Source organism: Dromiciops gliroides, chromosome 3 (assembly GCF_019393635.1).
Source record: "Dromiciops gliroides isolate mDroGli1 chromosome 3, mDroGli1.pri, whole genome shotgun sequence".
Classification (NCBI taxonomy): Eukaryota; Metazoa; Chordata; class Mammalia; order Microbiotheria; family Microbiotheriidae; genus Dromiciops; species Dromiciops gliroides.
The window spans coordinates 612699063-612715327 of NC_057863.1; the positions used below are offsets into that span (position 1 = coordinate 612699063).

General features: G+C 44.0%; 1 protein-coding gene across 3 annotated transcripts in view; it reads left to right on the top strand.

Moving 5' to 3' along the window:
- ECE1 (endothelin converting enzyme 1) overlaps positions 1-16265 on the top strand; it is a 203161-nt gene that overhangs the window by 126565 nt on the left and 60331 nt on the right. For all 3 annotated transcript variants that reach the window (XM_043992075.1, XM_043992076.1, XM_043992074.1), the window contains exon 4: positions 7600-7812. In XM_043992075.1, coding sequence (XP_043848010.1) covers positions 7600-7812 — 213 coding nt within the window. The remainder of the gene's footprint in view (positions 1-7599; positions 7813-16265) is intronic.

Sequence of the window (16265 nt, forward strand, 5' to 3'; positions counted from 1 at the left end):
ATATTTGCTCACATCTTGGAGGAGTCCTCCCTGGCATGGACTGCAGGTGCCCTTGCAAACATGAGCAGCAAAATAAAGAGCAGGTGGTTTCCAAAGATTATCTCAAGCTCTCCAGAAAGTGACTGACTGGGTCAGTGTTTAGGGAAGGGAGGGAGAGAAAGTAGGCGGGGAATGAGGAGGTCTGGGTTCTCCTGGCTGCCTTCTCCAAGGCCATCTGTGTGTGTCAGCAGGCAAACAAGTGCTTTCCCTGGTCAGAGAACAAATGAATGCCAAGGAGAATGGGGAGAGGAAGAGGGAGGGGGAGGGAAAGAAGAGAGGAGGAGGGAAGAAGAGAAAGAAGGGAGAGAGAAGACTGGAGAGAAAGGAGAATGAGAGGAAAGAAAGAGGAAGGAAGGAAAGAGAGAGAAAGAGGAGAGAGGCGGCAGCTAGGTGGCACAGTGGATAAAGCACCTACCCTGGATTCAGGAGGACCTGAGTTCAAATCCGGCCTCAGACACTTGACACTTACTAGCTGTGTGACCTTGGGCAAGTCACTTAACCCTCACTGCCCCACAAAAAAGAAGGGAAAAAAGAAAGAAAAGAAGAGAGACAGAGGAGAGAGAAAAAAGGAGAGGGAGGAAGAGAGAATGCAGTGAAAAGATTGACTCAGCATCGCACTAGTTGTATGGCCTTGGATAAGTCACCCCATCAGTAAAATGGAGATGAGAAAACCTACAGTACCTCCCTCCAAGGGACATTCTGAGGAAAATGCTTTGTAAACTCAAAGGTGCTCTAGTAATGGGGTCTATTAGTATTATTCCCCAGGCCAAGTATAGTCCCTAAAATTAAGCCTGCAAGGCTAGATCCCTGAGAAATGGGTCTTTTTTTGCTGTTACTGTTTCTGCCTGGAATTGCTTCCTATTTGTCATCATATGGTAATAAGCTCACAGGTCACCTTCTGGAGCCCTGGGTGACACCGTGTTTACAAAGGGAGATGAGGCCAACACCTGTTGACCCACACCCTCCTTTGCACTGGCAAAGGCCTCTTGTAGGGTCAATAGTCCTTATTGCTCACGGAGTTGTCGCCTCTACCCTCTGCCACTTCCAAGCACAAGCAGCCAGCATCTGATGCAATTAGTTAACAGGATGAGACCCCAGAGATCACTGAGTCTAATCTATACCCTATACCTCCTCCCTGACAGGTGGTCATCCATCTTTTGCTTGAATACATCTAGTGATAGGGAACTTAATACCTACTAAGAGAGCCCATTCTTTTTTTTTTTGGTGAGGCAATTGGGGTTAAGTGACTTGCCCAGAGTCACACAGCTAGTGAGTGTTAAGTGTCTGAGGCCGGATTTGAACTCAGGTCCTCCTGAATCCAGGGCCAGTGCTCTATCCACTGCACCACCTAGCTGCCCCCAGAGAGCCCATTCTAATGTGGGACACATAGCTCTGATTGTTACGAAGTTATTCCCAATATTGTGCTTAAATCAACCTTTCCACCATATCGGATTTTTGTAGGATTCAAGATTTAGAGCTAGAAGTGATTTTAGAGGACAGGTAATCCATCCCCCTCATTTTTCAGATGAGGTTAAGTAACTTGCCTAAGGTTGCACAAGAAGTAAGTGGAAAAAGGAAGGATTTTAATTCAATTCTTTGGCCTCGAAAATCAGTACCTCTTCTATTGTACCACAGTGCCTTGATCCCCATTTTACAGGTGGAGAAACTGAGGTTTGGGGAAGTTATATGATTTGTCCCAGTCACATACCCAAAGAAAAATGCATCAAAGTCCCAGAACTCTTAGGACATATGGTCTTGGAGGAACCAGATGGGCAGAGATGGTATTTGAATCCAGTCTTTTCTGACTACAGGCCCAGTACTCTATTTGTTATGCCACACTGCCTCTATATCTTCTCCCATAAGCAGTCATCCAGTCTTAAGGACCTCTGTTGGTTGGAGGTGGGGGAGACTACCTCCTGAGGCAGCCCACTCTAACTGGACATCTCCAGTTCTTAGAAACTTTTCTGGTCATCAAACCTAAGTCTGCCTTTCTAGCTCCTGCTCCTTGCTCCCTGATCTGCCCTCCAAGGCAAGGCAAATTCCTTTTCCATGTGATAGCCCATGAAGTACTTGAAGATAGCTCTCATCTCTCCCCCCCCCCCCCCGAGACTTCTCTTCAGTTCTTTTAATAGATCCTCAGATTGACATTATGTCAACATAAGTGACTCACTGCTCTGAATTCTTAAGAGGAAAAACTAAAGGGAAAGAAAAGAATCCTTGATTGAAAGTTGGATGGGACCTTAGAAGCCAGTGAATCCAACCCCCTTATTTAATGTGCCTCAGAAAACTAGCCAGTGTCAGAGGTGGTATTTGAACCTAAGTTCTCCTGATTCTAAGCCCCAAAAGAGCCAATTTCAGTTTAGGTATGTGAGCATGGTAGTCCCATATATTATATGGGGTTCTACCTATATGTCATGCTCGGAGTCAGGGCAGGAAGAAAGATAGACAGACCACTTGGGTTCCATGTGTCCGAATTTGATCAGGCTGTATCCAAGTTATAAATTTAGATTTACCCATATGACCATATAAGACCCTGGCCCAGCATACAGTAGAACTGAGGTATTATAGCAACAGTTGCCCAAATAAGCAGGAGATAAAGGTTTATTGCCTATGCCCATCAACCTTCCTAGATTAGGCTGTTTGATCAGATTAGATTCTCTTTGAGGGTAGGGAAGGGGTAGGACTGAGATTTCATTGGCTTTAGAGCTGGCAAGGACTTTAGCCACTCTCTAGTGCAGTCCCCCTCCTTTTTAAAGAGGTGAAAACAGAGACTCGAAAAAAGGGAAAGTGACTTGTCCATGGTTATACAAGCAATAAAAATAAATAAATGAATAGGAAAGCCAGTATACAGACCCAAGTCTGCTGACTCCCAAGTTCAGTGACACTTTCAAATATACACACCCTGTTGGGTAAGAATGCTGGGCATGTCCCAGATATCCACTAGACACTGATACAGATCAATTTAATCCGATAAACATTGATTTGCAGTAGATGCTTAATGTCTATTGAATTGAAAAGTAAAATTTGATTAAAATAAGGGGTTGAATCAGATCTCCTCTAGGTCCCTTTGGGTTCTGGATCTATGATTGTTTAAGTGGCAGGGCTGGAATTTGGACCCAGTCTTACTGATTCTAGGCCTAGCACTCTATTCCATACTACAGAGAGATAAAAGAATTTTCATAAATTTATTTTATCTTGTTTTTATTTTATGGAATAAAACAAGCATTTCCATAACATAGCCCAATAAAAAAGATGATTGTATATGAAACTTCAAATCTACTATGCATCACTTGCTGTTCCTTTCAAATATATAACAAAATTATCATGTAAAAAAAAAAACTTTGATTAATTCTTACTGTTCAGCCACAGTATTCCTATCTCCTGACAATTCTTTGAGGTAAGAGACTGTTGTCTCCATTTTACAAATGAGGAAACTGACTGCCTTTTGCCTTTCTTTGTATCCCTAACACTTAGCATATAGTAGGTGTTTAATAAATGCTTGTTAACTGACAGGCAAGATTTGAACTCAGATCTTCCCTATGCCAGGTCCAACACCTTACTTACTGCTCCACCTTGCTGTCTACCATGTGTTCTTTCTCCTCCATGGATTTGTTCCTTCTATCCCCTATGCTAAAAACACCCTAATTCCTTCTCTCTTCCTTTTCATCTGTTAAGTTCCTATCCATTCTTCACAACTCAGGTCTTTCTTTATTCCCACAGTCAATAAGAGAATTTTCTTCAGCCTTCAAAGTAGTTTTATAGATTTCTAATGTATTTTTCATACTAGCTAATTATAATGGTATTTATAAAGTACATTAAGGTCTGCAAAGAGCTTTACAGAGGTGATCTCATTTGATCTTCACAACAACTTTGGGATGTAGATGCAATACTCATCTCAGGATAATACTCATTTTATAGATGAAGAGACTGAGGCAGACAGGTGAAGCAATTTACCCAGAGCAACACAGCTAGTAAATGTGAAAGGTAGGATTTGAACTCAGGTCTTCCTGACTCCAAGTCCAGAGCTCTGTCTGCTGTAACATCTAGCTGCCCATGTAGTATTATGTATAATAATTATCTGTGTTTGTGTCATATTGAAAAGCAGCATGGTTTAGTAGATTGAATAGTGGACTTAGAATCAAGAAGACCGGTGTTCAAATCTTCCTTCTGACACTTACTAGTTGTGTGACCCTGGACAAATCATCTTAACCTCACTTTTGCCATCTGTCAGATGAGATGGTAATGCCTTCAGTATCCCCCTCAGAGGGTTGTTCTGAAGCTCATATGAGATAATATATGTAAAGTGACTTTCAAACTTTAGGATACTGTACAAATGATGAAAATTATTATGAATATTATTAGAGACAGGGTAGCATAGAGAACCAAGGGCCATCCTCAGGGCTGGGAAGACCTGGGTTCAGGTTTTACTTGTTATACTTACTGGTTATGTGACTATGAACAAATCACTTAATCTCTCAATGTTCTGCACAGATCTCTAAGGCTATTCGTCCTAGAGAAGATGGTAGAGGAGTCTCCTCACCCAGGAGTCAGTCAGTAAACAACCATAATTAAATGCCAGGCCTTGTCCTAATCCCTGGGGATATGTTGTTGTTGATCAGTTATTTCAGTCATGTCTGATGCTTCATGACCCCATTTGGGGTTTTCTTGGCAAAGATACCAGAGCGGTTTGTCATTTTCTTCTCCAGCTCATTTGACAGATGAGGAAATGGAGGCAGACAGGATTAAATGACTTGCCCAGGGTCACACGGCTACTAAGTATCTGAAGCCACATTTGAACTCAGGAAGATGAGTCTTCCTGACTCCAGATCTAGTACTCTATCCACTGTACCACCTAGCTGCCCCTGGGGATGTAAAGAAAGACAGCACATTCCCTGTCCTCAAAGATTCCAAGTTGCAAACGTTCCAATGGGGTAGACAACAAGAGAACAACCACATACATACAAGACATCCGCATTCTAAATGGGAGGTAATCTCCAAGAAGAAGCACTGAGGAAGTCTAGGAGAGGTCCTTTACAGGAACCAGGAACCAAAGGTGAGGAGAGAAACCACTCCAGGCCTGAGGGATAGCCTGAGAAAAAGCATGGAGCCAGGAGATGGAAATTCTTGTGCAAAGAATGGCAGTGAAGCCCACACCACTGAGTCTGGATCATAGAGGTGTGCAAAAATGAGAAGGGGAGGAGGGGGCCAGGTTATGAACAGAGTCTTTTATAGTTGATCTAGATGGCAGTAGGCAAGTCATCGAGTTTATTGAGTAGGGAGGTGACACGGCCGGAAGTAGACCTTAGAAAGGTCACTTTGGGAGCTAGCTGGAGGGTGACTTGGACAAGGATAGACCTCACTTAAGGAGACCAATTCAAAAACTACGGCAATAGTCTAGGCATGCGGTGATGAAGGCCAGTACCAGGGTGGCGGCTGTGTGAGTCAAGAGCGGGAAACATCTTTGAGAAATGTTGTGAGTTGCAAACAAGACTTGACACCAGTTTGGTTATGTAGGATGAGTGTGAGTGAGGAGTCAAAGATGGCATCCATGTTGCGAGTTTGGACAACTGGGCCCTAGACCAGTGGTGTCAAGCTCAAATAGAAAGGGGGCCACTAAACCATCCTCGTGGAGCTGAAGGTTGATTTTGCTTTTTTTTTTTTTTTTTTTGGTGAGGCAATTGGGGTTAAGTGACTTGCCCAGGGTCACACAGCTAGTAATTGTTAAGTGTCTGAGGCCAGACTTGAACTCAGGTCCTCCTGAATCCAGGGCCGGTGCTCTATCCACTGTGCCACCTAGCTGCCCCTGAAGATTGATTTTGAAAACCACATCTTAGTATTATCTATGTTCTGTTGTATTTTTATTCATTTTGTTAAATATTTTCTAATTACATTTTAATCTAGTTGAGATAATACTCCAGAGTATTGCCTAGTTGAGGGGAGGATTGGGGGATAATGATAATGAGTTTTGTTTTGGACATAATGAGTTTGAGGTATCTATGGGATGTCCAGTTTGATATGTCCAAGAGGCGGTTGGTGATGCTTGACTGGAGGTCAGGCAAGAGATTAGGCTAGATAAGTAAATAGGAGAATCATTCATATAGAAATGATTATTGAATCTTTGGGAGGTGATGTGGATACTAAAGTGAGATAGTAAAGAAGGCCCAGGCCATTTTCTTGAGGGACACAATGGGTAGAGAGTGTGAGATCCAACAAAAGGGACTGACAAGGTGTGGTGGGCTATATGGGTAAGAGGAGAGCCTGGAAGGAGCATCATTACAAAAACCTAGGGAGCAGAGAATATACATGAGCAAAGGGTGATAAAAATTGTCAAAGGCTGCAGAGAGGTCAAGAAGGGTAACGACTGAGAAAAGGCTATTAGATTTGGCAATTAAGAAATAATTGTCCATATTCCATGACTTCAAAAATGGATATGTGACCTTAATATTAAAGAGCATTACCCTAGGTGGCACAGTAGATAAAGCACTGGCCCTGGATTTAGGAGGACCTGAGTTCAAATCTGGCCTCAGACACTTGACACTTACTAGCTGTGTGACCCTGGGCAAGTCACTTAACTCTCATTGCCCCACCAAAAAAAATCATTAAAAAAAAGTGAATGTTGTGATATTATAAAGAACCCTCCAAAGGAGAGCTATGAGAAGACACTCCCAACCCTTCCCCACCTACCCACCCCTTTATAGAGGTGGGAGGTACCCAAGTGTAGATTACATATATTTTCAGAATTTTTTTTCTTTCTTTTTGCTCTTTAAAAATACTGTTTATTATAGGGGATGGCTTTCTAGGAGGGAGAGGGGTCAAGATATCAGGAGAAATCCTGGCGGTGTAAAAAAGATATTCAAACAAATTTATTGTTTTTAAAAGAAATTATTGGCAGCTTTGGAGGGAACAATTTCAGTGGGATGATGAAGTCAGAAGCTAGCCTGCAGAGGATTTAGGAGAGAGTGAGAGGAAAAGAAGTTCTCTATGCCAATATAATCACAGGTCTAGTCCCTGTCCCAGTGGTGGTGGTAGTAGCACTAGCAGCAGCAATAGTAGCAGCAGCAGCAGTAGTAATAGTAGTACGTAGTAGTAGCAGCAAGAATCTGCAGTAGTAGTAGTAGTAGTAGTAGTAATACTAGTAGGTGGCCGTAGTAGTAGCCATATCATACCCTACTAGAAAAATGAAGTTTTCTGAGGGCAGGTTCCATATCTCTAAACTGTGTATCTCCATCAGCACCCAGAACAGTTCTCTACTTATAATCAATTAATCAATTTTATAATAAATATTTATATTTATATATAAATATTTGATAATAAATAAATATTTCTTAAGTGTTCACTCTGTAACAATGAAGCACAATGAAGGAGGCCCTGCCTTCAATGAGCTTACATTCTATCCATAGAGTAGATTAATAATCATTTGTCAAATGAAACTACACCCAGTGCTTAGGACAGTGCCTAGCACATAATAGGTGCTAAGTAAATGTTTATTGATTGATCACTTGATTATCCCCCAGCATCCTGCACAGCCTCTAGCTGACCTCTTGTTGCCCTTCCTTCCAGGACCCCCTGCTTTGTGCCTGACCGAAGCTTGCATCTCAGTGACCAGCTCCATCCTGAGCTCCTTGGACCAGACAGTGGACCCGTGCCAAGACTTCTTCAGCTATGCCTGTGGGGGCTGGATAAAGGCCAATCCTGTGCCTGATGGCCACTCACGATGGGGAACCTTCAACAACCTCTGGGAACACAACCAAGCCATCATGAAGCATCTCTTGGGTGAGTCCCTCCTAGCATGGGGCAGGGGGGAGGTTAAGAGAAGGGGGAGGGGTCAGACTATAAAAAGGCATGAGAGGGGCAGCTAGGTGGCACAGTGGATAGAGCACCAGCCCTGGAGTCAGGAGGACCTGAGTTCAAATCTGGCCTCAGACACTTAACACTTACTAGCTGTGTGACCCTGGGCAAGTCACTTAACCCCAATTGCCTCACTAAAAAAAAAAAAAAGGCATGAGAATCCTGGCCCAACTGGCCACAAGTCAGCTAGCATTTGTAAACACCTGTTTGAGGCAGCTAGTGGATAGAGCATAGGGCCCAGAATCAGGAAGAACCGAGTTCAAATCTAACCTAGACCCTGGGCAAGTCCCTTAACCTCAATCTGTCTCAGTTCTGTAAAATGGGGATAATAATAGCACTTACCTCCCAGGGTTGTTGTGAGGATAAAATGATGCCCTTAGCACAGTGTCTGCCACAAAGGACTTCCCTTTGGCTTAAGTTCACACAGAAAATGAGGGAAGCAGGTCTTCACTCCCAGTAAAAGAGGGGATGTTGGGGAGTACTGGGAAAACGGTTCTTTACTTCTGAGTTTGGGAGTCCTAACCAATTGTTCCCTCTAATTTTTAAATTAGAGGTGGAACCCACCACCTCTTGAGGTGGCCCCTACCACTTCTGAACAACTTTAACTGTCAGGGAGTTATTCCTGACCTCAAGCCTACATCTACCTCACTGTAAAAGAGAATATAGCGGGGAGGTCTCTGGACTGACAGGCAGCAGACCAGGGTTTGAGCACCTTTCCAACCAGCTTCTGTGTGACCATGGACACATCAGTATCTCTGAGCCTCAGTTTAATCATATGTAAATAAGGGGGTGTGACAAAATGAGGGAGGGGGAAGAAAGAGAGGGGGAGAGAGAGAGAGGGAGGGAGGGAGGGAGGAAGAGGGGGAAAGGGAGAGGGAGAAAAAGAGGAAGAAAGGGAAAGAGAGAGAGAGGAAGAAAGAAAGAGAGGGAGAGAGAATGAAAAAGAGACACACAGAGAGGAATTCAGTGATTCTCTCAGTTCTAAGTAAATGGCTGTACTATTGGGTCTATAGGGTATAAAGGCATAGGGGAACATTGTTCAATGTTGTCATTAAATCAGAATCTCCCTCTCCCTCTCTGATTGGAGGGTTGGGCTCTAAAACCTCCATTTAAGGTGAGAGCCCAGCCAACACATCATTTCTCACCTCTCTGACTTCTTCCCCCAGACCCTGCTTTTCATCTTCCTCTCATATATTGTCTTCGCCCATTAGATTGTAAGCTCCTTGAGGTCAGGGTCTGTCTTTCCCTTTTTGTATTTTTATCCCCAACACTTAGCAGAATGCCTGGTGCATAGTAGGTGCTTAATGCATGTTTACTGACTGTTGCCAAATAGAACTTACAACAAATACACTGGATGTTCTGCCCTATTTGTTACTGTGCCATATTTGTTACTGTGCTACTGGTAATGCCTCACAAATGGAAAGTAGTTCACATAAAAATTACTGTGCCTTGGATTACTTTTATACATCAAAACAAATTTTCTTTTCTGGTTTTGTTCTTCAGTGTCTGGAATCATCATCACTGGAGCATTTTCTCTGACAAAATGATGTATAATTTAAATTCTCTCTTTCTTCCTCTCTCCCCTCTCTATTTCTGCCTTTCTCTCTCTCAGTGTCTTTTTCATTCTCTCTCCCTCCCTTTCCCTCTCTTCCTTTCTCTCTCTTCCTCTCTGTTTCTGTGTTTCTCTCTATGTCTCATTTTCATTTTCTCTCACTCTTTCTTCCTCTCTTTCTCCCCCTTTCTTTCCTCTCTCTTCCTCTCTCTCTGTTTCTGTCTTCCTCTCTGTGTGTCTCTTTTTCATTCTCTCTCCCTTTCTTTCTTCCTCTCTCTCTGTCTTTTTCATTCTCTCTCCCTCTTTCCCTTTCTTCCTCTTTTTCTCCCTTTCCCTTTCCCCCTCTTCTTCCCTCCCTCCCTCTCTCTTTCTCTCCCTCTCTTTCTTCCCCCTCCCTCATTTGGTCTCCCTTTTGCTATCTCCCCTTCATCTCTCCTCCTCTCCCCCCATTCCTTCTCACACCTACTAATACACATATACTTTAACCAGCATTAAAAGACCAGTTTCTTGAGGGCAGCTAGGTGGCACAGTGGATAAAGCACCGGCCGTGGATTCAGGAGGACCTGAGTTCAAATCCAGCATCAGACACTTGACACTTACTAGCTGTGTGACCCTGGGCAAGTCACTTAACCCCATTGCCCCACCAAAAATACAAAAACAAAATAAAAAGACCAGTTTCTTAGGTCTGGCGCTTCCCTGCCCCCCATTGCTCCAGCTGGTTTCCCTGCACTACCTCCAGCCCCAGCCCTATGACTGCCCAAGGTCAAGGCTCACCTGTCCCATCCCCCTTGATGTCCCTCCTCTCACATACACCTGAAGGGGCCCTTGAGCAACACGCACAGCAGGTCCCCGCTTCTGCATGCCCAAGTGTTCTGGGACCAAAAGGAGTGAAGGCAGTAGAAGCACTGAGCTATGAACCTAGATACCCAGCCCAGGGCCAACTGCACAGCTGCCAAGCAGTGAGATGGGATGGAAGAAACCCAAACGAGGGGTGTTCATTCATGGGCAGGGAATGGGATCCAGGATCAACAATGTAGAATGAAGGAGGAAGGAAATGAGCCGACTGTGGGCCACAGTGCCAAGCACTTTACAAATACTGACTCATTCAATCCTCGAATCCATCCTTGGACGCAGGTGCTGTTATTATCCCCATTTAACAGTTGAGGAAACTGAGGAAGACACTAGTTAAGTGACTTGAACAGGGGCACGAAGTGTCTGAGGCAAGATTTCAACTCAGGTCTTCCTCCAAAGTCCAGCACTCCATCCATCATGTCACTTGGCTGCCTCTGAGCAATTAGGGATTATAGAAAGACCACTGGATGATGAGTCAGAGGAGCAGGGTTCAAGTCCCAGTGTACAACTTAATTACCTCAGTGACCTTTACTCGCCACTCAGCTTCTCCTGGGCCTCAGTTTTCTCATTTGTAAAATCAGGGGGCCGGCCTGGGCATTGTCTAACCTCTCCCCCCTGTTCCCCACTGTAGCCCCTGCTTGGTTCTTTAAACTGGGCTTGATAACATGCTCACAGTTCTTGGAGGCTGCTGAGTAGTCTGTTCACTCATTGTAAAAAGAGCTTAGATCAGCCAGGGGGTGGGTTAAAGGGAATCCTGGAAGGATGTCTTTCTTCCCCTGAAGAGAGAAGCCACGTAGGGCTTTGTTAGAATGGAGCCTGGATGTGGGCTTGCACAGCCCAGCACCCCTTCTTCCTGTGTGTCTTGGTAAGGATGGATCCTAGGATTTAGAGTTAGAAGGGACCTTCAAAATGATCTCCAATCTCCTCATTTCACAGAGGGGGAAACTGAGGCCAAAATAAGGAAGTGACTTGCCCAGGATCACACAGGTCAAAAATAGAAAGCCAGGGGGCAGCTAGGTGGTGCAGTGGATAGAGCACCGGCCCTGGATTCAGGAGGACCTGAGTTCAAATCCGGCCTCAGACCCTTGATACTTACTAGCTGTGTGACCCTGGGCAAGTCACTTAACCCCAATTGCCCCACACACACACACACACACACACAAATAGAAAGCCAGGATTCAAAAGCCCGCCCTTTGATTCCAAATCTGATTTCACTCTACGTTGCTGGGCAATTTTGTGTCAACCAAAAAGCAGCAGGAGAAGGGGAATTACTGGAATTCAGTTCAGTTAAACAAATATCTATTAAGTGCAAGTCATTAGGTATACAAAGACAAAAGGAAGCAATTCTGGCCTTCTGAGAGCTTCCATTCTTGCAGGGAGGAGGATACTGGGACAAAAATGGGTCAATACAAAGTATTTGCAAAGTCATACAATGTTAACTTAGAGCCATATTCAGAAGGAAGCCAGGTAGGTATTCTTAGAGGCAAAGGTGAAGGAGTGCATTCCAAGCATGAGACCCAGACTGTACAAAAGTCCAGAGGCAACTGTGTGACCCTGGAGAAGTCACTTAACCTTCATTGCCCTGAAAAAAAAAAAGTCTAGAGATAAGAGGTGGGAGGCATATCCTGGGAATAGCTCCTAGGTTAGTTTGACTAGAATGGAGAGTGTACAAAGGTAGCATGGGAAAGGAAAATGAGAGCCAGACTGTGGAAGGCTTTCAGCATCAGGGAAGGAATCAATATTTTATTTAAGAGGCACTAGTGGGGGCGGCTAGGTGGCGCAGTGGATAAAGCATTGGCCCTGGATTCAGGAGTGCCTGAGTTCAAATCCGGCCTCAGACACTTGACACTTACTAGCTGTGTGACCCTGGGCAAGTCACTTAACCCCCATTGCCCTGCAAAAAAAAAAAAAAAGAGGCACTAGTGAGCCACTGCAGATTTTTTAAGCAGGGGATTGACATAGTCCGATCTGTATTTTTTAAAAGATCATTTGGACATCTGAATGGAGATTGTCAAGGAGACTCAAAGGAGGCAGTTTAGTCAGGAGAGTATTGCTGCAGTCCAGCTGAGAGAGAATGAGAGCCAGTCTGAACTAGGGTAGAGGATGTGTTGATTGAGAGAGGGAGACTGTTCAAGCAATCAATCATAGGATCAACAAGCATGTGTTAAGTGCCTGCTCCATGTGAGGCACTAGCCTAAGCAACGGGGAATACAAAGACATCCCTGCCCTCAAGGACCTTACAGTCTTTCGGTTAAAGACAATATCTATTTTGCTACATTACCTGTTAAATAATACAGGGCGATGTGGAAGGGAAGGGTGGTGGGGAGGTGGGACCACAAAGACTTGATGACTAATTAGATATAGGGGGTGATGGTAAGGAAAAAGGACCCAGGATGACCTTGAGTCTGTGACAGGAAGCCACAGAGAAAACCAATAACTTCCTGTCCCAACGTTTTGTGTCCATATTGTGCCCATTGGTCCTCTCCTATCAACTCAGTCCTATAGGCTTCTGAGTAGAATAATAGTAATATTAATTAATTAACTAATAGCACAATTACATAGGTCTTTTAAGGTTTGCAGAGTGATTTGTTCATTATCTCATTTGATCCTTACAACAGCCCTGGGAGGTAGGCTTTGTTCCAAGGAGAGTTCTGTACAGGAAGGGTTGGGAAGACTTTGTGATCAAGGGAAGTGTGGTCCCTCTCTCAACTTGGATGACAAAGGTGGGGTATAGATAGGCTGGGAAAGGGTAGAGCAGCCAAAGTTCTCAGCCAGGGAAGTAGTTTGATTCAGTGGAAAGGACACTGAACTTGGAATCAAAAGATCTGAGTTACAGGCAGACAAGCAATAGTATTTATTAAGTGCTTACTGTGTACCATGCAACTACAAATGAAAAGAAAGACAGTAAGACCAAACCTAAAAGGGAGCTGAAAAGCAGGGGGTGCCCCCCCATCAGCCTGGCTACTTAGTACCCATGTGGCCTTGCACATCTCTAAATTTCAGTTTTCTCCTCTATAAAATGAGTATTTTAGTATTTGTTCTATCTATTTCACAGGGTCATTGTAAGGAAAAATGCATTGTAGGTCCTAATGTGCTAGTTATTTTTATGAGGTGTAAAAGACAGTTGGGGTGTTAAACAACATTGTAGAGATAAGGTCTGACTGCCTAGGCAAAGTTCTCAAGGACCTTTATTAAGCATAAAATAAATAAATCCAGCTGTGAAACTTTGTATATCAAGTCAGCTGCTTTCAATATATTGATTGGTTTTGTTGAAATTTTTTCTTTTATTTAAATTTTTGTTGTTGTTGTTATAAGGGATGACTGGGAAGAGAATGAAAGGAGAAAGCACAGGTGAGGTAAAAACACCTAGGGACACTTGGTGAAGGACTTATACTTCTGGGTATCTGAACCCTGTCCATCATCTTGAAAGCAAACATTCTAGGCTGCCCTGATGTGAGATGTAGGGCACAAACAAAGCTCTAGTGTTGTTCTTGTTGGCAATTGGGCCCAGCCACACTGGATGACACTGAGTGGAATTAATAACAGACCCATTCAGGGCAGGCCTTCAGTGGCAGCTCCTGACCTGGGGGCTTCCCTGTCCCCCAGGGGACTATTTTATTCCTTTTGAAAGGTGATGGTGAGAGAAAGATTTTGTCATTTTTCAATTACATTGGGAAAAAAAAGGAAAATATTTTCCCCTAGACCATAAACTTACTGGAAGGAAAAAGTGTTCTATTCAGACTCATAGAATTTTAGTTAAAGAGAGCCTTAGAATACAGAATACCAGAGTAGAAAGGGCCTTTAGAACCCAGAATGTCCGAGCAACTGGGACCTTAAGATATAGAAAGTTAGAACCGAAAACATCACATCAGGTAAATCTTAGAACATAGAATGTCACAACATAAAATATGACAGGAGGGATCTTAGACTGTCTGAGCAGGGAGGAACCTTAGAACATAGAATGTTGGAGATGAAAAGAGCAGAGCTGAAAAGAAACCTAGAATGTGACATGACAAAGCTGACAAGAAACCTTAGAATATAAGTTGACAGAGCTGAAAGGAACCTTAGAATATAGGATGCACAAGACAAGACTTGTGGCCCAAGCTGTCCCCTCTGCTTCCTGCTGTAAGACCTGGTGTAAACGGTTAAGGTTGCCCAGGCAGCTGTTCCCAGTCGGCTGTGAGGACAGCTGGTTTTTGTCACAGCAGTCACACCGGGGTTGCCGGCCAGGCACTTAGCTATGAGACAGCCCAGAGTTGGCAGAAAAGCTTCTTCCTGAAGTAGTTTCCTCCCAGGAAGCTTTGGCCCTGCCTTAGTAGAAGAGACCTGGTTTTGGGAGTCAGGAAGTCGGCATTCATGTCCTGGATCCACCCATAATTGCTGTGTGCTTGTAGGGAAGCTACTTTCTGTCTCTGAGTCTCAGTCATCAGGTCTGTGAAATGGAGAATGCACCCTATCTAGCTCACAGGGTGATAGTGAGGAGAAAGAGAAGGTAACATGGCAGGCTTGTATGGTGATTAGTACCATGTGTTGGCAGTGGTAACAATCTCAGTTTAAAGCCAGTATGGGGGTGTTTGTCTTCCTTGGCAGCTGGGTCATGGAGCACTGAGCTTAGAATTAGGAAGAGCTGAGTTCAAATCTTGCCGTGTGAATGAACCCGGGGCAAGTCACTGAACCTCTGCCTCAGTTTCCTCAGTTGTAAAAGGAAGGGGTTGAACTCGTGGGCCTCTAAGGTCACTTCCAGCCCTAAATCTATGATCCTCTGATTCCCCGAGTGCTTTTGTAAACTGTGAAGCCCTTTAAAAGTGGGAGTTCGCTGTTTTTCTCTTAACCTCTGCCTCCATTGGAATCCATCATCCGTTGGGAGGCTCTCCCGTGAGTGTCTCTCATGCCAAAAAAGCAACAAATATATTTGAATATGATTTCTTCCCCTTTGAAACTGGGGCCAAAATGGAGTCACCATGACAGTCTGTCCATGTGGTCTCTGTATTTGGGTGAGGAAGGTGGAACTTTAAGGGAGAAGAAATGCAGCTGCTGATGGAATGGAGTCAGAAAGCCTGAATTTTCTCCACCCTGATCCTTATTAACAAGCCAATTCCCCATGTGGAGCCTCAGCTGTTCTCATACATAAAATGGGTATCATCTTTTACAGGTAAACTATCACAGGGCTGTTGTAAGGAAGATATTTCAGTGATAGTTCATGGGAGAATGGTAACCCCCAAGTTACAGATTAGGAAATAAGTGCCACATGACTATCAGTTGGTTTTTTACCAAGATTGTATCCTTCCTACTAAAATCAGCCTGTGTCATGGATGAAAATAGACTTGGAAGACCCTGACATGATCACACAGTAGGAGAGGGGGCTGGGACTCTAGAAGTGAGGCCAGAAGACCCAGATTCAGGTTCTGGTTCTGCTTCTTCCTGGTTGTGTGATGTTGGGCAAGTAACCTCCCTTGTCAGGGCCTCGGTTTCCTCATTTGTAAAATGAAGGGGTTGGAGAAGGAGAGGCAGCTTGGTGTGGATAGACTGTGGGACTAAGAGTTGGGAAGACCTGAGTTTGAATCCTTCCTCAGGTATTTACTAGCCCTTTGAATTTGGGCAAATCATTTCACTACTTTGGGACCCATTTTTCTCTTCAGTAAATTGAGGATTAGATGTGTAACATTTTAATGTCCTTTTCAGCTCTAAATCTATAATTCTGTGACTAGATAATCTTTAAGGTCCCTCCTAGTTTTAACAGTCTATGTTCTGGGGCGGCGAGGTGGCGCAGTGGATAGAGCACCAGCCCTGGAGTCAGGAGTACCTGAGTTCAAATCTGGCCTCAGACACTTAACACTTACTAGCTGTGTGACCCTGGGCAAGTCACTTAACCCCAATTGCCTCACTTAAAAAAAAAAAACAGTCTATGTTCTAAGGTCCCTCCTAGTTCTCACATTGTGTTCTTTTTGTTTGTTTGTTTGTTTGTTTTGGAGGC